The 23,669-nt window shown below is 36.7% G+C and overlaps 2 protein-coding genes across 2 annotated transcripts in view; one reads left to right on the top strand and one right to left on the bottom strand.

Moving 5' to 3' along the window:
* The first annotated feature begins 379 nt into the window (after positions 1-379).
* SELENOP (selenoprotein P) lies at positions 380-11,396 on the top strand. The gene is made up of 5 exons (XM_004388443.3): positions 380-516; positions 4,080-4,295; positions 5,045-5,257; positions 6,864-6,981; positions 9,914-11,396. Exons 2-5 carry the CDS (start codon positions 4,093-4,095, stop codon positions 10,511-10,513), a joined length of 1,134 nt encoding a protein of 377 aa, XP_004388500.2. The 5' UTR covers positions 380-516; positions 4,080-4,092; the 3' UTR covers positions 10,514-11,396.
* An 89-nt stretch (positions 11,397-11,485) lies between these two features.
* Positions 11,486-23,669, bottom strand: part of CCDC152 (coiled-coil domain containing 152) — a 55,542-nt gene continuing 43,358 nt past the window's right edge. The window contains exons 5-8 of the mRNA XM_023742502.1: positions 20,830-20,932; positions 17,397-17,524; positions 12,249-12,335; positions 11,486-11,659 (exon numbers count right to left, since the gene is read on the bottom strand). Of these exons, the coding sequence (XP_023598270.1) occupies positions 11,510-11,659; positions 12,249-12,335; positions 17,397-17,524; positions 20,830-20,932 (468 nt within the window). The 3' untranslated portion in view covers positions 11,486-11,509. The remainder of the gene's footprint in view (positions 11,660-12,248; positions 12,336-17,396; positions 17,525-20,829; positions 20,933-23,669) is intronic.

Below are 23,669 nucleotides of genomic sequence, written 5' to 3'. Positions count from 1 at the left end.
GGAAACAGAAATGATTTGAAACAGCAGGTGACTTTTCCACCAAACCTCATACAATGTGGGTCAGCCTAGCACCTCGCCACCACAAAGCAAAGGACAGGATTTTTTTTTTTTTTAAAGTAGCAGCTTAGTTCTGGCTCAGCAAATATTTCCCCCTATTATAGCTTAGAACAGAACTTGACTTGGAGGCCTTCTGTACCCTTAGGCCGTCCTCCCACGCCCGACTGTACCATTTAATCCTAGATACTGGGGTGACTGAAAAGGATAGAGAATAAAGTATTAATTGCCAAAACCTTTCCCCCTACACTCTGCACGGCAGCCCCGGTTACTTTCTGCTAAGATGACAATGATGGGCAGCTCAAGGGCTTGCTCTGCTCGCAAGATTATGCCACAGTGAGCACTGAACTTTGGACTGCAGCTGGGGGTGAGGTAAACAACAGGACTATAAATACCAGAGTTTCGCTGGGGCTTTGTGGAGCTGTGCAGCTGAGCAAAGAGAAAGGAAGCAGAAAGGGTTTTGTAAGTAGGAACTTTATTTTTTTCATACTTGATTCTTTCAGGGCTTGGTAAATATTTTGTTTTTGAGTCTGATAAAATGTTTCTTTCCTTAGACTAGATTAAAAAAAAAAAAAAAGCCGCTGAAGGAAATAAGGAAAGCAATAGAAGAAAGAGAATCAAAGTCTGAGGTCGAGCGTGGTGGGTGAATTTCTGCAGTGGACACATCAGACAGTTCTTGTTGAGTTCTGCTCTGTCTTCTGCAAGTTGAGGATGAAGATGGGAGCAGGGAAGATTAGAGGAATCTAACACTTTTGCTGGCAAAATGTGATTGTTACACAGGCAATGCTACATGCTCAAACTGAAATAATTCCCACTGAAATAGAGTAAGAACTGTAAGGGAAAAAATAGCCCCATAGATATGAAGACAGAAACTAAAATATGCTCATTCCACAGTGATGTGGAAATGTCCAGGAATACTGTGAGCAGTTCCAGAAAGAAAAATAAAAAGGAAGAGTGGGGAGCGGGGGAGAACAGATTTATTTCACAATGCGGAAGTGGTCACCCTGAAAAGAGTTAAAATGCCAGAATCAGGCGGTTTGGGATTAAATGCAAAGTTTTGCAATTTAAGTGGCAAGTAGGTGCTTTCAGGTGAAAAAGGAAAGCATCTCAGACGTCTGAAGTTCAGGGGAGAAGTGTAGAAAGCTTCTGCATTTCCTCCTGCCTTCTAATGGGGCATTTTATAAGCCTGTGTATAGCAAAAACCAAACTAGATTTTGTGATAGAAAAGTGGTGAGATGAGTGAATTTCACAACATATCAATTGTTATTGGATCAGTTTCCAGTAAATCTAATTTTGTTATTTATCTTGATTACTTTTATATAGCTAACAGCTATAATTATGATCAAAAGATTATTGTGTAAAAAATGATAAAAAACAACAACAAAGTGGAACAGCCTATTGACTATTACAACAGAGGATAATCTGAAAGTGTGATGTTTGTGACGTCTACTCCCATCTGCCAATGGCTTTACTTATTTTTTCATCAAAAAACGAAAAGAGGGAAATGTGTGAAATAGCCTTTCATTTATGTCCACCATTTATGTCTACTTAGAACTGTTTGCTACATGGTAAAGCGAGGGCATCAAATGCCGACTTTATGCTGAAGCTTCTATAACTAGTGAATTTATACTCTAAAGTAGGGAAATTCCAGCCATTCTAGTAATAAAACAGCTGCATTTTTTTTTAATGTTCTTTTTGACATCTTGGTGGGGGGAGGAGCGGGGAACACCAAAACCAGAAAACAACTGGATGCTAAAGTTATTTCAAGGTGACTTATCTAAAAAAAACAATATATTTTGCAGTGGCTAAGAGGTCATTTGAATTTACCAGAACTGGTTTGAATCCAGTCTCTCTTGTGACTTACTACTTGTGTGGACTTGGGCAAGATGGCTAGACTCTCTGTTGGCCCATTGTTTCCTCAACAGCAGAAGGGGATAATGGTCACATAGTTGTTGTGACCAGCTGGCATAATATATAAAATTGCTTAGCACTGCCTGCCTAAAGTTCTATAAATGCCCAGTAAGTGGCAGCTATAATAATTGTATCACCAATATAAATACTTTCCTAAAGAAATTTCTTAGATTTAGTTCAGCTATAGCTTCTTTTCTAAGTATTAGACTTTTAAAAATATTAGAATAAGTAATTGGGAAGGCCTTAATAAGTCATTTAATTTACACCCCCCCCTTTAGTTAGGCTCTCATCAAATATCCTATATAGATAGGAATTTTGAGCCTAAATTGATCTGATTTTAACTTTTCTACTCTCCTTTTAATTCTGGGCTTAATCTAAATAACATATCATTAGTCCACCCATAGCCCCTAATGTTTTAGCTTTTTCAGTGCCTGAAAATGCACCAACTTCCTAGTTCTGACATTTTGTCCTGATCTTTCCCTATACTCTTACTTCAAAAGGAGCCTGACATACCTGTGTGGATTTTTCTTCTTCTGCTCACCTCTGCTAAGTGTGCTCTTTTTTTGCCCCATCTCTCCAATACACCTCTTCTATTTGTACTTCGTTGCTGAGAGAGCTAGCCCTAGTTCTGGGGATATTTATGGCTTGGTATCTAAACTTTAGTTTGTCAGGTTGTCTGTTTAGTTTGATAGGTACCTCCCAGGTAACTGTTTAGACATGTATCTAGCCCATCAGTTTGTTGTACAGTGGTTGCTTTCATGTTGCTATGATGCTGGAAGTTATGCCATCAGTATTTCAATTCCAACAGGGTCACCCCAGTGGGCAGGTTTCAGCAGAGCTTCCAGACTAAGGTAGACTAGGAAGAAAGGCCTGTCAGTCTACTTTCGAAAATTAAACAATGAAAATCTTATGGATCACAACAGAATACTGTCTGATGTAGTGCTGGGGGAAACCCTGGTGGCGTAGTGGTAAAGTGCTATGGCTGCTAACCAAAGGGTCGGCAGTTCGAATCCGCCAGGCACTCCTTGGAAACTCTAGGGGCAGTTCTACTCTGTCCTATAAGGTCACTATGAGTCGGAATCGACTCAAAGACAACGGGTTTTTTTTTTGGTTTGGTAGTGCTGGGAGGCCACGACAATGGATTTGAGCATACCAACAATCATGAAGACGGTGCAGTAACAGGCAAGGTTTCCTTCTGTTAAACGCAAGGGAACTACGAGTCGAAGTCGACTTGATGACAACTAACAACATCTAACCTTTTACCTTCCCCACTCAGAAGGGGCATAGTTTACCCAAGAATCTGCCATCTCGTCACAGGAACTTCTGGAAACTAGTTGTAGTCAAAAACAGACCAAGCAACTGTAGATTGCAGTGAGTCTTAAATGGCACAGGGGACAATGATTTGTGATATTTCTTCTCTGTCAGGTTTTCTCCCCCTTGATCCATAATCTTGGGTGTGATGCTAACATTATGGCAGGGAGTTTTATATCTGAAGAGATTTAAATACTTTAATGTTAACATAAAGCTAGACTTTGAGGAAAAGGAGGAGCAACAGGGAGCCATACCCAGAGATTTACAAATATAGAAGGGTTGAATCTGAAGAGCTAGGGGTTCAACATGAGCCTTGTTCATGCTATACTGTCATCTCCTTCCCTCCTGGGTTCTCCTTCTGACTTTTTTCATTACTGTGCAGAGTCCCTTATTTACCCCTTCCTTCCTTAGCTTGACAGAAGAGGACAGAAAGAAAGAGTCAGTGTGTCTCAAATCAAAGTCAGATTGTATTTACAGAATGGTACTTGGTTACAGAGTCCACAGTCTCAGTATTTTTCTAAACATGTGTCTTCTCTTAAGGAAGTACTTGGCTGCCTCATCAGACAAATTTCCAGGGCGTGCTTTTCTAAAATACCTTGCCAAGCCAGATAGTTAAGAGGTGCTTTGCCAATTCCCCTGCATCTGGCAATACCTCCCCTTTATAGGAAGATGTAGTGCAGGGACGTGCAACAACATGGAGAGAGAATCCATGGGCGAGGTATTTATAAGAAGTATAATCATACCTGCTGGATTTATAGAAATCCACAGTGCTGACATATCTGTGAAGATGTCTTCTTTTACAGGACAATCCCAGCAATGTGGAGAAGCCTGGGGCTTGCCCTGGCTCTCTGTCTCCTCCCTTGGGGAGGTACAGAGAGCCAGTGGCAAAGCTCCTTCTGTAAGCAACCCCCAGCCTGGAGAATACGGGAGGAAGACCCAATGCTGAACTCGACTGGTTCAGTGACCGTGGTTGCTCTTCTTCAAGCCAGCTGATACCTGTGCATTTTGCAGGCATCTAGGTAAGAAAGTGCTTTTTGTGGTCTAGGCTTTCTTACACGGGAAAGTGAATAAATAAATAAAAACTGAAGAGATGCATTCATTAAATCACATTTTTGGAAACAACTATACCTGTTTGCAAAGAACATGCTAGAAGAAATAAGACTAGAGGATATACACCAAAATGTTTACAGTGGTTTTCCTGGGTTATGCAAAATTTTCTTCTTATGTACCTATTTCACAATTTTCTACTAAATATGTATTACTTATGCAATGAAGAAATGTACTCCTGAAAATGGATCAATTATTTCAATATAGGAAACAGAAGAAGAATGCTTCACCAGAGTAGAATAAACACTAGACATGCCATCAAAAGTCTTGGATCATTTAGTAAATATATACTAAAAATATAGAACAAATATAACAAAAATATTTGTTGGGTTATTTACCAAATATTTATTGGGTAGAATTCTCTGCATATGTAAGATTGGAAAAAATATACACTTCATAGGATTAATTAGAGGACTAAACGAGCTAACGTATGTGTAAGCATTTAAAATAAAGTTTTAGCCGAGCACAAGTATTCAATAAATAACTTAAAAAATGGAAGTTTTAGAATCTTACAACAATATAAAGAAGAGGTATGGGTATATCAAAAATGGTTAAGAAGGAGAGTCTCAGATAGAGAAAAAATAGACAGGAAGAAGAGAAAATAAACCATTAATAAAATTAAAAATACATTCATTTTATGTATTTTCCCCAAATATTTTAGACTGGAAGACCTGAGAGTAAAACTGGAAAAAGAAGGCTATTCTAGTATCTCCTATGTTGTTGTTAATCATCAAGACCTCGATTCTCGATTAAGATACACACATCTGAAAAATCAGGTTTCAGAGCATATTCCTGTTTATCAACAAGAAGAAAATCAAATGGATGTCTGGACTCTCTTAAATGGAAACAAAGATGACTTCCTCATATATGATAGGTGTGTACTTTCTCTCACACACACACCCAATTAAAAGATACTTGCTTTGTATTTAACTAAATAGTAAGTGATTTGAAATGACATCTGCTTTGTTTTATTACCAAATACTCAGTTTCAAAATGAACCCATTAAAATGTATGGTTTTAATATTTTTGAAATGACTTTCTTGAAAATAAAGCACGCAAAAGAGTTTATTCCAGTAGGGAAATACGAAAATGGACTATATTTTTTTCCTGTAAATTGGCATTCTGATTAAATAAAAAGAAGGATCAATTTGTATTTCACATATAATTTCAATCTAAGTATTTTGAAAATGAATAACATGGCCACACTTGGCTTGTCTCTAATTTAGAACTTTAAGGTTACATACTGGATTTTTTTAACTGTAAAATGTGTTAATCATTTAGGCATAATCTGCTTTAGATTACATGAACAAATAAAACATTCATATTTTGAGGGAACCTCAATGCATACATTATCTGCTGTTACAAACATTCCTAGATGGTGCTCTATTTTCTTTTGGTTTTTCAGAGATCGTGGGCCAGACTCTGCCTAGGCCTACGACCTACTTGGTCTTACACTAAATATTTTTTAACATTACATTTCATTCTCTTAGGCCTCCAAACTTCTAAATTAGTCAGTTGTAAAGCATAACTCTTTGATACCTACATGAAATAGCATATACTGGGTAAAATGTGGGCAAGAAGGACATTTCAACCCCACCACTTCTGAGAATGCCAAGTGTTATAATCCACTTTCTTAGTGGTGCTGAAATTTTTGTTGCATCAGGCAAATTTTTAAATAAATTAAAATAAATGGGCTACTGGCCACGGCTGGAAGATCTTTTTATGTTGTGATTTCTTGTTGTGTGGAATTTGACTGTGCTGCCTTAAGTAATTATGAAAAGCTTATATGATTTCCAGGCCTAGTCTATGATAATGCAGTGGTTTGGGAATTGGTAGAATTTACATGTGAATTACAAAATTGTATTTGACCAAGTAACAATGACTATTCTACACATTTTAAATATTATTCAGGGTTACATATCTAAAACATTTCAAAATGTTGTTATTAGAGTCACTGTAGGCTTGCCATGACATTACTTGGTATGAGCGTCAGGGAGCTCTTTTGTAGACCCTATCTAAGGAAATTTACTGAAGATACAAAAGGGAACCATTAAACCTATAATATCCATCCTAGACAGTTCTTTTTAAAATATTTTATTGTATTTTAGGTGAAAGTTTACACAACAAATTAGGTTGCCATTTAACAATTTTTACGCAAGTTGTTCCATGACACTGGTTACAATTGTCTCAATGTGTCAACATTCTCATTATTTCCATTCTTGTTTTCCTGTTTCCACTGATCTGGCTTCCGTGCCCCTCCTTGCCTTCTCATCTTTGCTTTTGGGTAAATGTTGACCGTTTGGTCTTATATAGTTGACTGTTTGAGGGAGCACAGTACTCATGAGTGACATTGTTTATTTTATAAGCCAATGTATTATTTGGCTGAAAGATGACCTCCGGGAGTGGCTCCAGACAGTTCTTGAGTAGGATCGTGATACAGAAAATATTGTAATGATGTTGTATTTGTCCTTTTTTTTTAGATGTGGCCGTCTTGTATATCATCTTGGTCTGCCTTATTCCTTTCTAACTTTTCCATATGTAGAAGGCGCCATTAAGATTGCTTACTGTGAAAAGAAATGTGGAAACTGCTCTCTCACGGTATTTTTTTCAAATATTCTTAATGGTAGAAAAAAGGAAATATTTTAAGAGCTATCTAAATAAGTTAGTCTTTCATGACCAATTATCTAATCAATGTTTCTGCTGGTGTACTAAAAAGAAAATACAACATTTACCTTTATAATTACTCACATTTCCTGTTATGTAACATATACTTCAAAACATCTTTTCAAGGTTCATATTGCTGCCTTTGTCTACAAGGATTTTTAAAAATAAAAATCAATATAGATTGCATATTTCAGTTACTACCAAATTATGTTGCATGAGAATAAGTGCTCAAAGAATTCAGTCAACATAAAATGTTTTTGTAATAAATTGAACATGTTCACACAAAAGCATAGTGATAGAACAGCTTACTCATGGAGTTTCCTACCATAGAAATGGAATTAAGAAACTACTTAATTTATCAAAGATGCAAACCTAAGAGTTGTGCTGTGAAGTCTTTACTCTGTCTGTCTACTCTGTAGTTGGAATTTATTTCAAAATGGAGTAAGTTACCTACTTGTTAGGAGAAGCACTATATTTAAATATCATTTATAAAAAAAGTACTCAAAAGAATTGACTTTAATTTGTATTAACTAGACTTTTTTTTTCTTCTCATATTGAAAAGAAAAATAATACCAAACAGCACTTCCTTGATAGAGCAAATTGGCTAAATTTTAACTCAGGTTTAAAAATGATTCTGAATTTTACTTGTAAGCTGTACTTCGTTCAGATTTTTCATAGTTCTAAAGAAATTCACCTCAAATTTTAATGAATCATTTAATAAATTAATTTAGTTCTTAAGGAGCAAAAATTAGTTATCTCATTTTTTGTATTTTAATCTTTATAATAATCCTGTGAGCGTTATTTTAGTCCTTTTAAAGATGAGGAGCCTGAGGTAATGCAAATAAGGTACTAACTCAATGTCTAACCTATAGTAAGTGCTCAATAAATGCTAGCAATATTGATTCCTCACATTTTGGAATTATTTCTGAATTTCACGTTTTTGTAAAGGTCTAATAGTTGTAAATATACCTAGTTATACTAAAACAAATGCAGAAACATTTCCTGTAATATGCTTAAAATTTATAAATCATCTGTAAATAGGATAATAGCCTATCTGCATCTGATATACCACATCAAATTAGAGTTTTTCTATTTTATCTTATCTAAGATGCCATCGATTATATGAAATGGTATTTTATGTATTACTTAAAATAAAAATGCTGCCAATTAAAGTAGGACACAATGCTAAAATACCATCAATAGTAGGGTGCATTCTGATTTTAGAGATACTAAAATGTGAAAAAAATGAATCAATGAAATATAGTAATTGGTTTTTCAAAACCAATTACACTGCTACAGCTATTTGTGTGGTTTAATCACTGAATGTTTTGAACATTTCACACTATATTTTAAACATTTATCAAATTGTTTATAAGTTTACAATAAAATATTATTAAGTTCTTATTTAGAAGTAATTCAGAAATAACCAAGAAATGAACTACTTAGTAGCTGTATGCTAAAAACCCAATGGAACTTATAAAATACTCAAAACCTCTAAAATATCAAACCATACCATTTAATGTTTTTAGTTTCTCAAATTGATTTTGTAATTTTATTTACAAATCAGCTTAGCTGAGATTCAGTATTACATTGCTGTACTGACAGACTTTGAGTTTGTGAGCTATGGGTGCTACGAAACAACCGAGTAAGACTTTCAGCAAATTAAAGACCTAACGTCATGCAGAATGTAATATTATGGTCAGTGGGAAACAGGCAGTGAAAAGCTTCTCTGGGCTGACGGCACTACAGCAGGGACACATTAGCTTTGGTGAAGTTTAAAACTTATCCTGGCATAGTCTGAGGTATAAGAAATCACCAGCTTTTAGCAGAATTTATTGGCATTTTTGAATTACCAGTGAGAAATTAGTTTGCTTCAGAATATGCACTAGATTAAATGCACTGTTGACACAGGTCTGAAAAGTTCCATGTAGGTTAACAGATTTTAAGATACGAAATTTGGTTGTCTTTACTGCAATCTAAGTTCTTTTAACAAGTACTTTTAACAAGTTTTGCTTCTGCAAATATAATTGCAGAGGTTTGGCTTTCTATTTAAGCCTCATACCCATTGCCGTCGAGTTGAATTCTGACTCAGAGTGACCCATAGGACAGAGGAGAACAGTCCCATAGGGGTTCCAAGGCTGTAAATCTTTTCAGAAGCAGACTGCCACATCTTTCTCAAAAGCAGCAGCTGGTGGGTTCGAACTGCCAACCCTTCAGTTAGCAGCCGAGTGCTTCACCACTGCGCCACCAGGGCTCCTTCTTTAAGTCTCATAAAACACCTCCTCCCCCTCCATCCCATTGTTGTTGAGTGGATTCCAGCTCATAGCGACCCTATAGGACAGAGTAGAACTGCCCCCTAGGGTTTCCAAGGAGCAGCTGGTGGACTCGAACTGACAACCTTTTGGTTAGCAGCCTGAGCTCTTACCCACTGCATCACCATGGCCCCTTAAGTCTCATACAGCTCTCAAATTCCTCTTCAGAATTTCTGAAGATTTAGAAATTGTTTTTGATAAGAAAAGCAAAATCTGAATTCTGTTGCTGAATAAGTTTAATTGTATTATATCCTATTTTATCTATCTGTAAAAGAGTAACATTAATTCGAGAAATGCTTTCAGATTTTTTGATTAAATGTGAACTTTGAACAAGAAACGCTTTAGCTATAGGTGTGAACCAAACTTGAATAAAGAGTCTAGATGTTGAGACTGACATCACACTCTTTTCTCATTATTATGCTGGTAGGGAAAAAACAGCCCGCTCAATATCAACCAAGTAGTTGGAATTTCATATATGTTAGTTCTACAAATTATTTTTTCATGCATTCCTGCTAAATCTATAATTTGGTAAGTGATTTATACATTTGTTTTAGACTCTTGAAGATGAAGACTTCTGTAAAAATATATCTTCGGCTAATGTGGAAGAAACAATTGAGGCCCCTAAGCCACATCACCATCATAGTCATCATCACAAGCATGGGCATCATCATCTTGGGAACCATCAGCTTTCAGAGAATCAGCAACCAGGTGATCCAGATGCTCCTCAGCATCCGCCTCCTCCAGGCCTTCATCACCACCATAAGCACAAGGACCATCAAAGACAGGGTCACCCAGAGAGCTGAGATATGCCAGGAAGTGAAGGTTTACAACTTTCCCTTCCACAAAAGAAGCTCTGACGAAAGGGATGTATAAATCAATTATTCTGCAAGTTTCTCAAAGATTCAGAATTGGCTCCTAGTAGCTGATGCTGACATTGTCGACATCTGATATTTGAAAAAACAGGGTCTGCAATCACCTGACAGTGTAGAGAAAACCTCCCATCTTTATGTAGCTGACAGGGACTTCTGGCAGAGGAGAACGTCATTGAATCTTGACAGTGACGTTTGCCTCCAGCTGCCTGACAGGCAAGTCAGCAGCTTAAGCCCACAGAAGCCAGCACCAACTGAAGCTGAAAAAATAAGGCAGAAATGTGAAAATGACCTTTAAACTAAATATTTTAAATAAGATATACTCCCCAAGTCAATCTGGACACAATTTTATTTCCAGCATTTTTATAAGCTACCTAGAAATAGTGATCAAAAATAGAAATCGGATTTGTGCAAACATGGAGAAATCTACTATATTGGCTTCCAAACTTTAAAAAATTTATGTCACAGAAATTTTGACCCAGGCCAAATTTGGTTATTACAAGGCAACTGAAAGGTGATTGCAGCATTTGGTCAGTATGTCTTTCTTCTTCTTCTTCCAGCATTCTATTTGCATTAATGAGAACAGAAACGTAAACTATGACCTAGGGGTTTCTGTTGGATAGTTAGCAATTTAGAATGGAGGAAGAAAAACAAAGACATATTTTCCATTTTTTTCTTTACTTATCTCTCAAAACAATATTATCTTTTTAATTTTACATTTTAAACTGATTAAAACCTTAAAGAAAGAAGGATTCTATATTTTAAGAGTCAGAAATACTTAACACATGGATAATTTGCTAAAAAAGCACACACAACTATGTTTAAAATAACCATTTATCCTTTATGTCTAAGACTCATATCTTGATTTTTAATATCATGATGAATGAAGCCTTTGTATCTTGTTTTCTTTATCTAGCACTATATCATACTCTTATAAAATTTCAGAGTGCCTGTTTTGAAAGATATAAAGGGAAAGATAAAAGAATGTTGTGTATCTCTAAGCTGCTTAGAACGTATTTCCATAGTCAATGATGGTTCAACAGGTAAACCAAGTCCTAGAAACCTGAACTCCTTATGGTTAATACTGTTAAGCAAGAATGGGGTACACAATTGGCCTACGTGGTATGGATTTGTTTAAATAAATACAATTTTAAAAAGTTTAAAGCTGTCTTTTTTTCATTGTTGCGATTAATATCGTAGTATGTTATATTGAAAATAGAAGTGAATTTTTCAACAGCTTTTAAAGAAATTAAATAACAACTAGTGAATTTATTGCTATACTCAAAACCGTCTACGCTTAAGGTGACAATCTTTGGCAATAGGCTTAAGGGGAGAAACTTTGCCAACAGAAAGGCGTTGCTCTAAGTCGCGAATGGTATTATGAAGAATAGCAATCTCCTTGTTTTTTTCTTCTTGAAGATGTTGAAGCTTCTAAATAAAGCAGAAAAACTTTGTTATTGCAGTGTAGAAATAACAAGATTAAGTACAAGGAACAGCAAAACAACAACAAAAATAGTTCTCATTTAAGTAGGTATTTAAAAAAGACCTTTATTTTGAAAGTCTATAATTTCCATTTTGAAAGACTTAATGGGTTACAGCTGCTATAAGGATTCAAAAACACCATTAACACCATTTGTTTTAGTTTATTCCCATCTTTCTAGAAGTCTTGGAGTTATAAACCGTACAAATAAAGGAGTTGAGCCAAAAGAAGTCTAAGTGCCTAAATAACTCCAAAACAGTTAAGTCAGCCTTAGTACAAAATATATTATGGAATTCCTTAGGAGGTCCAAATAGTCAGAGGACTTCTCTAATGTTCTAATTTACTACTCAGATTTTCTAATTAAAATGGACAATGATTTTTTTTAAGATTATTCAAAATCTAATATCTTTCTGATCGTATGTATTTTAAGAAACAACTGTTAAATATCATATTGTTAGTAAATACTAGATAACTTTTATAGAAACACATTAAGAAATTTTATTTTCTTCAGCAACAGTCATGGTAGAAAAACTCACATACCCTTCTGTAGATACTCTGTGGTGAAACAGTAGAGTCCAGATATGATTTTGTTGATTTAGTTTGAACTCTTGCTAGTTTGGCATCAAACTGAATCAAGTGGAAAAAAAAAAAGTCATTGAGAATATATAATAATTAGATTGTTTCTATAAATATAAGTATTCTCCATTATAGACTTTAAAATATAATCTGTGATTTAAGTGTACTCTATAACAGATGACAAAAACAACAAAAACTTTTGTTTAAGAAACAATTTTTCAGAAATCGCAAAGAACACCCAAACAAAGTTAACTCTGACTGCATATTAAAATTACCTGGGGAACTTTTTAAAAGTATCACATGCCTGGGCACTACCTTAGAGATTCTGGGGTGGAGCCAGGCACCATCTTTTTCTCAAGACACCAAGTGATTCTATCATGCAGCCAGGGCTGAGAAGCTAGTTTAACTTAAAGACAGATAAAAATATATCCACATTACAATGAATGCACTTTTAAAAGAAAATTTAGCATAAGCAATAGTCATGGGAGAGAAACTCACATACTATTCTGTAGAAACTTTGAGGCTAAACAGTAGAATTTGGATATGATTTTGCTGATTTAGTTTGAACTCTTACTGGTTTGATATTTTAAACGGAATTGAGTTAAAAAAAAAACCTGTCATAGGCCATGTATATAGGCCAATTCTTTTGCAAAACTTTCCATTATAATTGTTCCTTTCAGATTGAGTTTAACAGTGTAGCCTCCCTGAGAATTAGGAATAAGCTCTCTGTGAGATTGTGTCCTGGTTGGGGAAGGAGATGGACAGTTACAATGAGGATAAATAACAGAAGAGGAAAGAGTTCTATATACCACTTAAATAACAGACTTGGGCTACACCAGCGTCAGGGTGCAGATGACAAACAAGATGCAAATTCCCAACCAGTGGATTAGAAGTGATGGTAGATCTTGAAACATGGCCTGTCGTATCCCAGCTGGCCAGCAACCCTCCCTGTGGTTTGTGGGTACACTCAGCCAGAAGGCAATAGAAGCAGCAAAGAGCCCTCAAAGTCAGCATCAACGCCCCTTCTGCCAAATGATTACAATCCTCAGCACGGTAACCCACCAAACACCCCAGGAATACCAAAGCTTCAGAAAAATGAAAAGTAAGACCTGTGAATTCTTACAACATAAGGTAAAGTGAGAGCTGAGGGGAAGCAATTGAAGAATTACAGAATTAGAGACTGGTACAATCTAGACAAAAGATATAGTCCGAGTATTTTTGAGAGTTTGACATCTGGTTAAACAATCTACTTAAAAGGCTTTAGAGCAAAGGAATGGAACCTCAGCCTTTGAGATGTATATACTGTTATAATCCCAATGGTTCAGTCTTAGAGCAGCATCATTGTCAAAACAAAACAAAAAGAAAAGAAAAAAAAGAAATAAAGCTACCTGGAAACAAAAGGAATTTCAAATTAGCTCAAGATATTTACTAGCATTTCTTAAAAATGGCAAAGTCTAAACACTTTCTTCTCTTAGTCATAGCTATTATATTCTTCAGCCACTTTAAAACATCTCCCATCACAGTATCTTGCAAAAACTCCTTCAATGCCCATCTCTGCAGTTTTTCTCCCCTTCTCCTCTTTCCATACTTTCTCTCTTTGTTATACAGACAGACCTAGCCTCTCTCTAACAAAAATAATCCTCTTTTGGAACGGAGAAAAGGGATAAAATTGAGCTAGCAATGACAAAATTCTCTCTGGGAAAGAAGGGAAGGTTTTGAACACTACCACATCAATGAATTAGTCTATTATGTCACAGCTATTATTAATAATAGTACTTTACAGGTACACTACTATTGCTTGTGATTTCTTTCTAAGGTTTTCAAACGAAGTATCTTCCCTGCTTCACATAGTTAAGGATTAAGTTTAAAATGTTAATATTAATGATTTTTTTTTCTGGCCAATTGTGAATATTTACCCTGCAAAACTGGATTTAAGAATCAGTCTTCAGTGAACGCATTTATTTAGGATGCCATTTGCAGTTATTCACCAAGAACTGATGGAAGAACAAAATGTTCTGATGGATGCTACAGATTTGAATGCCACAAGCATGAAGACAAATTTCTATAGAGGGTGACTTCTTATCACAGTGGTTCCATGTTACTAAATATTTTAAGAGAAAAATCTGATATTTAGTAAAGCAAGGTAGATTCTCTTACCTATAGTACCTCAATGTATAATGCTATCCATTCTTTTGCTTAGACCCATTTCTTTCTCTTACCTTACCTTATCATTTTGTAGAAACGTAACTCATTGCAGTTATAGAAGACTTTTATAAGACTGGGTTAAAGTGGCACCTTCCTTTTTGTCCCTCTTTCTGCCATGCTTCCTAGCCAACTTTTTAATCACATGGTTACAGATCTGAGAATTCTCAGAGGCCATAGCCCTTTGCCTTAGCTGAAATCATCAGTCACTACCATTGGTAGGCTCAGCCCAACTCTGAGGAATAGCTGGCCCTTATGTGTTCAATAAGAAGGGAACCTAAAACCGGATGCTAAAAACCAGGACAAGGACTGAGGGCATATAGTCCTTATCCTAGGACCATGAGTGTGCTGTTGTATGGACCTGCCTGTACTTGCTCCTAAGAGCAAACACTCCTCCTTTCCCTCACACAGGTGTCACTTTCATTCCATATCTATGTGCCCCACTACTTCCTGGTTTTCCTATCTAGTCTCTATTCCTTATTTCTTCATTTAATAGTCTGGCTCTCTAGACCTAGTAGCTAGGGGCCACTAACCACATGTGGCTACTAAGAAATGGAAATATGTCTAGGCAACTGAGGAACTGTGTAAGTGTAAAATACACATTGGATTTTAAAGAATTAATACCCCCCCAAAAAAGGAATGTAAAATATGTCAATAATTTAAAAATATTGATTATATGGTAAAATAATATTCTGAATACAGTAGTTAAATAAAATGCATTACTAGAATTATTTTCACCTGCTTCTTTTTACGTTTTTGAATATGGCTACTAGAAAATTTAAAATTATATATTTGGCCTGATTACATTTCTATTAGACAGAGTTGCTCTAGAGCCTGGATCCATGTTTTTATACTGGCTTCATGTCTGTCTTTGCTTCTTAATAAAGTAGATATGCAACCTAAAATAAATGGGGGCCCAACACAATGCCTCACCCACAATAGAGACTTTAAGAAATTGGCTCCTTTTTCTTCCCTTTATTGCCTAGCCTTGCTTTCTAGCCATGGACCTGGGTTCCAGATCTGGATCTCACCCAACTGCCTGCTTCTTTTATTTAACCTGATGGACCAGAGAGGCCTCTTGTTCATGTCACGCTGTCTGTTACAGCCTGCGACCTTGACTTCAGGGCCTGCCCTTTCCTGGCTGCCATATCTCTCTATGCTTATGGCTTGGTAATGCAGACATTCTGCACTGAGTAGTGGTCTCTAAAGAAGTAACTGCCACCCTTTAACTCACCATTTCCTTTACCTCTGTCCACTAAAGTTTCCCTCAGCTGACCCCAGTGATCCCCTCACTTGATCTCTCTGGTTCAGCTCAGAACATGAACAGGCAGAGGCAGCTCTGACAGAGGCAGCAAGTATTTAAACAGTTTTGGCCACATGTCCTGCTTTTCATGCCAACTGTCTTCTGTTGGCCCATGCCCAGCTTACAGCTCTTGGCTTGCCTTTCATGCCAAGTCCTATTACCTACACCTACATCTTCATCGGTCCTTGATGTTAGACAGAATTTGAAATACTGTACAATCATACCCAAAAGAAAGATACGCATGGGCTTTGGAATCAGAAAAATATCAGTTCAGCTACATATCAGCTATGTGACTACGGACAAGTTACTTAATTTCTCTGAATCTCAGTTGCATCAAGAATAAAATGGGAAAACTGGTATTTACCTTATGGGCAAGTTATTGAGAACAAGTGATAAAACAGATGTGACGTGTTCGGCGAAGCACTCATCACTTAATAAATATTCAAATAATATTAATAAAATAGGAATAGAAGCAATCATGTTTTCCTGAGGCCTGTGGCAATTCTCCCCTCCCACATTCTGGATAATGCTTTTTTATACTTTTTAGGATCAAATAAATGTTCACTTGGTGGCAAGGAGTGTCCAATCTCTAAAAATCAGAATGAAAGGTATCGTGTAATTTTCTATAAACATTTTATTTACTGTTGCTAAATTTCTTTCAGATATTTGGTTTCTTGATTGTCACAAATGTAAACAGTTAATATACATACTTACTAACTCAACGTGACTTTTTGTATTATATTGTTATGGCAGATCTTTAGAAAAATCTCCAAATGGGGTCTGAGACTTCTTGTATATAAAGATTTTTCCTTTCTTAAGGCTAGATAAGGATGATAGATCTATTTTTTGTAAATATGTTGCCCCTAGGTTGATGCACTGTTTTCCCATAATGAATATTCCCTATTTGAAGTCCCTTTTAAATTCCTTCTGAGAATCTAGTTTGTCTGCCTCATGATATGTATGTTTCCACAAATATATTAGGGAGAAATTTGTCTCTTTTTATCCTAAATAAAGCAAAAGGAATTTATAATTGGTTCACCAGGGCTCCATAATTTCTGCTGACACTCTCCTCACTCTGGAATAACAGCCCTAAAAAACCTGTAGAGACTTGGCTGTAAAATGCAGGTAATCACTGAGCGATTGAAGGAGTCCTGGTGGAGCATGGTTCAGCACTTGGCTGCTAGCCAAAAGGTCAGCGGTTCGAACCCACCAGCTGCTCTGTGGGAGACAAATGTGGCAGTCTGCTTTCGTAAAAATTACAGCCCTGGAAACCCTATGGGGCAGTTCTACTCTGTCCTACAGGGTCGCTATGAGTCGAAATCTGCTAGATGGCAGTGGGTAATGGGTTTCCTGAGTGATCTGTCCCCACTCTCGGAGAAAACTCCCTCTCTGGAAACTAGGACCTTTTGAACGACTGAAGACTCCCACCTTCAGGCCAAGTGCTAAAAGACAGTTGTGTGGTGTTTGAGCTCCTGGGGAATGATAGCACGTGAAACCTTTTCACAGGGTTCTTTCTAGTCCTGAAATTTATCTCACTGTGATGAAAAATAAAGTATGGCCTAGAATAAGGGATGCACTCTTAGTTTAGCAGACCCTTAAACACCTACCTCTATTTGTAATTTGATTATTTCATTTTGTTTTTCCTTTTCTTGATTTCTTAACTTTGCATTTAACTCTGAAATTTCCATCTCCTTTTTCTCTATCAGTTCTTTGTGCTTTTCTTCATTTAATTCGACTGAATACAACAAAAATAAATAAAATTCATTCATTTTAACATGTAAAAAATCTTATAAGCATGTATTTCTTTAATATTTTAAAAAGACACATGAAAATAAAGTTTATTAATGAAAACATATATTTTAGAAACAGTATACGTCAAGGTAACTTTATACACTTCTGACAAGATTCTGCAAAATTTTCGAATCACAAAGGTCACCCACCAAACGCTTTTGAATGAATAATTTGTACTCTTAAACATCAATGGCCTAGAGAATAAATAGGAGACTTAATGGTTAAAGAGAGATACAAAGCTTGGGTTTCTAGGTTCAGGCTCTAAATTACCGATGAATTGAGCTCATCAAGCCCCTGCTATACTCTATCCCATAAAATCAGGCATCTCTCGTATTCCTACAATGTCTCTATGCTTCATCAGATTTCCTCTTCTCTCAGTTTTCCTATTCCTGTTAATTACACCATATCATCTAGGGTGAGAAACCCAAGGAAATCTTTGATTTTAGGCAAAAAAGAATGAGTCGATTAGTCCACCAGCCCCACAAATAAGGGACTTCCATTCACAACTAATTTCTACTCCTGCTGCTTACTTAGTTTCAGGTCTCATTTTTTCCTCATCTGGACTGTGTTTAGGCTCTCTATCACCAGTATCTACCTCCTACACACTGTTGCCAGTTCCGTCTTTCTAAAGTACATCTCTAAATATGGCACTCACCTTCTCAAAAACCCTCAGTCACTTCCCATTTTACTTAGCCTGACTATTCAGGGGGTCAAAGAATCTGGCCCTAGTCACAGTTGGTGGCCTTTCTCTTGCTGACCTTTTTTGTGTAGTGCAAAGAACAGGCAGAAAGTGAACTATTATTCTCTAACACGCTCCATGCCTTCCGCTCTGAATGCCATGGCTTTTATTTTCTCTCGGCCTAGAGTCTCTTCTTCCCTTCTTCATCAGTCAACTTACTCGAACTTCAGGGCTTACTATCAGGGCCCTAGTACAAAGGTGTCACCTAAGCTTGGGACAAGGCAAAGTCCAGAAGAATGTATTTAGCTATCCAAAACCTTAGAGAAAATGATTCCATCTGGTCTCTTTCTGTACCCATTATGTGCCAGAAGGCTGCATTGTTGAAGATACAAACGCAGAGAAGTTGTGATAAAATAAAACTAAAACATTGAAATGGATCAATCTTTGAATACTATATTAGAAGACAGACATGGTATCAAGATCATGCTGGCTTTATGAAATGAACTGAAAAGTGTCCTTGTTTTTGTGTTAATCCTCTGAAAAACCAAAACCCATTGCCGTCGAGTTGATTCCGCCTCATAGTGACCCTACAGGGACCCTATAGGATAGAGTATAACTGCTCCATAGGGTTTCCAAGAAGCACCTGGTGGATTCAAACTGATGACCTTTGGGTTAGCAGCAGAACTCTTAACCACTACACCACCAGTGTTTCCAATCCTCTGAAAGAGCTTGTGTAAGATTGGCATTATTTCTTTCTGAAATGCTTAGTAGAATTTCACCAGAAAAGCCATCTGTCTTAGTTAGCTAGTGTTGCTATAACAGAAATACCACAAGTGGATGGCTTTAACAAACAGAAGTTTGTTCTCTCACAGTCTAGGAGGCTAGAAGTCCAAATTCAGGATGCCAGCTCCAGGGGAAAGCTTTCTCTCTGTTGGCTCTGGGGGAAGGTGTTTGTTATCAATCTTCCCCTGGTCTTGGAACTTCTCAGCCCAAAGACCCTGGATCCAAAGGATGCGTTATTCTCCTGGCTCTTGTTTCTTGGTAGTATGAGGTCCCTCTATCTCTCCGCTCACTTTTCTCTTTTATATCTCAAAATATTGACATAAGATAAAATCTAATCTTGTAAATCGAGTCCTGCCTCATTAACATAACTGTCTCTAATTCAGCCTTATTAACATCATACAGGTAGGATTTACAACACATTGGAAAATCATATATGATAACAAAATGGTAGACAATCACACAATACTGCTGGGAATCATGGCCTAGCCAAGCTGGCACACATTTTTGGGGGATACAATCCAATCCATGATACCATTTGAGCTTGCAGTTTTCTTTGTGAGTTTTTTTTTTTTTAAATTATAGATTTATTTAATAGGCATAGTGTCCTTTCAAAATTTAGCAAAGTTGCATCTCACTGTAGTTTTAATTTAGTGGCTAAGAGTTTGGCTACCAACCTAAATGTTGGCAGCTCAAATCCACAAGCCACTCCTTGGAAACTATGGGGCAGTTCTACACTGTCCTATAGGGTTGCTATGAGTCAGAATGGACTCGATGGCAACAGGTTTGGTTTGGTTTGTGTTTACAGACTGATTGGAGTTGTTGAGTGGTACAAACGGTTAACACACTCAGCTAACCAAAAAGTTGGAGGTTGGAGTCTATCCAGAGGTGCCTTGGAAGAAAGGCCTGGCAATTTACCTCCAAAAAATAAGTAATTGAAATCCCCATAGAGCCCAGTCCTACTCTGACACAAATGGGGTCACATGAGTCAGAACTGATTTGATAGTAACTAATTATGTTGCGTATCTTTTCATGTGTTTATCTCCATCTTTATATTTCTTTGGCAAAGTGTCTGTTCAAATATTTTACCCATTTGCTTATTGGGCTGTTCACTTCTTATTATTGAGTGGTTAGAGTTCTTTATATATTTTGGATGCAAGTCCTTTATTAGGTATGTATAATGCAAATATTTTCTCCCAGTCTGTGGGTTGTTTTTTTATTTTCTTAACAGGCTGAAGAGCAGAAGTTCTTAATTTTGATAAAGTCCAAGTTATAATCTTTTCTCTATTGTTTGTGCTTTTGTTTCTTTCCAAAGAAGCTGTGCCTACCTCAAGGACACAAAAATTGGCTCCTATCCTTTTTTCTAGAAGTTTTATAGATACAGGTTTGACATTTAGACCTATCATCCATTTCAATCTAATCTGTGTATATCATGTGCCTAAAGATAGACTCATTAAGAAAGGTTTTTAATACTCATATGAAATCAATTAACCTCTACATATGTTTGACATATGTTAATGAGCCCTGTTTTACTGAAGGAAGTAAATTTCATTATACATTTTACATTAATTTTATGGCACTGTTTCACATTAAATAATATTAAGTGCAAACATCATGAATCCAATTCAGAAATGCTGTTGTTTATATAGAAAGGTACAAAAACCTAAATTAAAATGCATCAAGGAAATATTCATTCAAGAATACTGGCTGTTACTGAAGAAAGTTTATATACATATTTAAATTGTTTGGTGATGTCTTAGAATCCAGGAAATTAAAAATAAAAAACTTGCCTTGTTTTTGCATGTTCTGATAAAGTTTCCTTATTTCTATCTTATATCCCTCCTCTTTGATTTTCATTTCGTTCACAAGTTTGGCAATATTATTCTTATATTCCTAAAGATTAAAAAATGTAATAATTTTTCAATTTAAATATGTGTACACAACTTTTTGATTAATTAGAAAGGTAAAATTCTCAACCTTTATATGTAATCATAAATGTAAAGAGAAAGATACTGTTCATTGTTTGAATAATCGGTTTTGAGAAGGACCAATTTTGGCTTCAAGGGGATAGAGACCATAGAGGGACAATGTCTTTTTATCTTTGCATCCTGATCCTCATCAAAAGTGTTTAACATAGCATGGATATAAAAATATTTGGATTAATTGTATGAATAAGTGCTATAACAGCATTAAAATATGTCCAATAAAAGCCAAAGCTATGCCTTTGCCCCAAGAGAAGGCACTGTCCCATAGTCACTAAGCTCACCCTAAGGCAGGATGAGACCCTCTGAATGTAGGCTGACCTTGTTTCTGAAAATTCTATAAATATTTCTAATTATCAGTAGAAGGTTAAACACCACCCATGTCAAGGGTTAGCTTTATGAGAAGAGGCTAGAGAGGGATGTATCAACAGTAAGCAATTGCTGCTCTGAGAAACAACAAGAGACAAATCTATGTGTCCTTCCACTCCCCACTGACGTTGCCACCTGAAGATGCCGTCACTAAAGTGGAATGTTTCCATTAATTCTGCAGGACTCAGGATTTTCACTCCAGCCACCAGGCATGAAGACTGCCCTAATGTCTGGTCTGGGGCCAAGCTCTAACTCACTAGGTCCGTCTCCCCCACTGTAGCTTGTGCCAGCCCTAAGGAATTTATTAATCCCTTCCTTTTTGTAGGGAGAACAAGTCCTAACAAGTTATACTTGGTTGCTCTCTTCTCATTTGCCTTCTAGGAACTTTGAATTCCAAGGGATAGCCTCTGGTTGTATTTGTTTTACAAAACTTTTAAGGATTGTCTGTATACAAGTTGCTTTTCTATAACTGTTACTTAAAAATAAAAACAAACACAAAAACTCTTCCAGTCCCATGAATATGGCCACTAAATACCTCCTTTGTTTGTTCCTAGGGAGGTGGTTTCCTGTGTTTTGGATGTACCTGGAGGTTTTGCACTAGAAAATTCTCACTGGATTGAGGTCATCTTTAGTTTTCTTTAGACAGCAGCTAATTAAGAAGTTTAGATTCTTGGGTGGTGATATTTTGTATTTCATTTCTGCCCCTCTGAAAATTCCTACAGTATTCTAGACAAAGCAATATTCTAGGGCTTGAAGTTTTAGAAGGGAAGGGAGGCAAAATTTTTCTCCTTCTATCCCTGCCCTAATTATACCTGACTTCACCGTCTATTGTTTCTTTGAGCTTTAGAGGCAAGATACAGAAAGGATAGGGAAAGAATAAAGGAAAGAGGAAAGGGAAAAGAAAAAAAAAAGAGGAAGTGGGATGCATTCCAGAAACATTTAATCCACCTGAAAATTGGTGATGAATAGTTAAATTTTCCAAGAGCACAGCCAGATGCTATTCCTTACACCTGACTATTACCCAGAAGTGCAGGGGAGGGTTCCAACACTAGCTTCTGTCTTTTCAAAGTCTCTTCAGATGAGGAACCAGACTGAATTTAGGCATCATCCTTCAAGTTGAAGTTCTAAGCCTGATATAGATCCAACTTGAACTTTGAAGATATTAGGTGTGCCAGAGTTTGACATATTGGCTCTTGGGGGGTGTCTTAGGCATCTAGTGCTGCTATAATAGGAATACCACAAGTCAATGGCTTTAACGAAGAGAAATTTATTCTCTCACAGTTTAGTAGGCTACAAGTCCAAATTCATAGTATCAGCTCCAGGGGAAGGCTTTCTCTCTCTGTCAGCTCTGGAGGAAGATCCTTGTCATCAAACTTTCCCTGGTCTAGGAGCTTCTCCACTCAGGAACCCCAGGTCGAAAGGATGTGCTCTGCTCCCAGTGTTACTTTCTCAGTGGTATGAGGTTCCCCCACTTTCTGCTTGCTTCTCTTTCCTTTTATCTCTTATAAGATAAAAAGTGGTGCAGGCCACACCCCAGGGAAACTCCCTTTACAATGGATCAGGGATGTGGCCTGACGAAGCCGTTATATCCCACCCTAATCCTCTTCAACATAATCTAATCTTGCCTCATTAACCACAGGCAGAGAATAGGATTTACAACACATAGGAAAATTACATCAATCACAAAATGGAGGACAACCACACAATACTGGGAATCATGGCCTAACCAAGTAGACACATATTTTTGGGGAACACAATTCAATCCATGACAGGGGGAATGACAAAAACTTAGCAAAATAAATTTTCCAAAGGGCACAGGGATGGGAACTGACATTTACTGAGCACCTTTTATGTTCCAGACACTGTATTACAATTGCTATCACTATACTGTTCTTATAGAGAAAAGGAAAAGTAGCAGAGTATAATTGTGCTTCTGAGGAACCTGTACATAGACCAAGAGACAGTCATTTGAACAGAACAAGGGGGATACTGCATGCTTTAAAATCAAGAAAGCTGTGCATCAAGGTAGTATCCTTTCACCATGCTTATTCAATCTGTATGCTGAGCACATAATCTGAGAAGCTGGACTATATGAAGAAGAACAGGGCATCAAGATTGGTGGTAGACTCAATAACAACCTATGATATGCAGATAACACAATCTTGTTCGCTGAAAGTGAAGAGAACTTGCAGCACTTACTGATGAAGATCAAAGACCACAGCCTTCAGTATGGATTACACCTCAACATAAAGAAAACAAAAATCCTCACAACTGGACCA

The sequence above is a fragment of the Trichechus manatus genome, unplaced genomic scaffold (genome assembly GCF_000243295.1).
Source record: "Trichechus manatus latirostris isolate Lorelei unplaced genomic scaffold, TriManLat1.0 scaffold00212, whole genome shotgun sequence".
In the NCBI taxonomy this organism is placed as follows: Eukaryota; Metazoa; Chordata; class Mammalia; order Sirenia; family Trichechidae; genus Trichechus; species Trichechus manatus.
The sequence above is the reverse complement of the archived record's forward strand: the minus strand, read 5'-3'. Positions and strand labels throughout refer to the sequence as shown.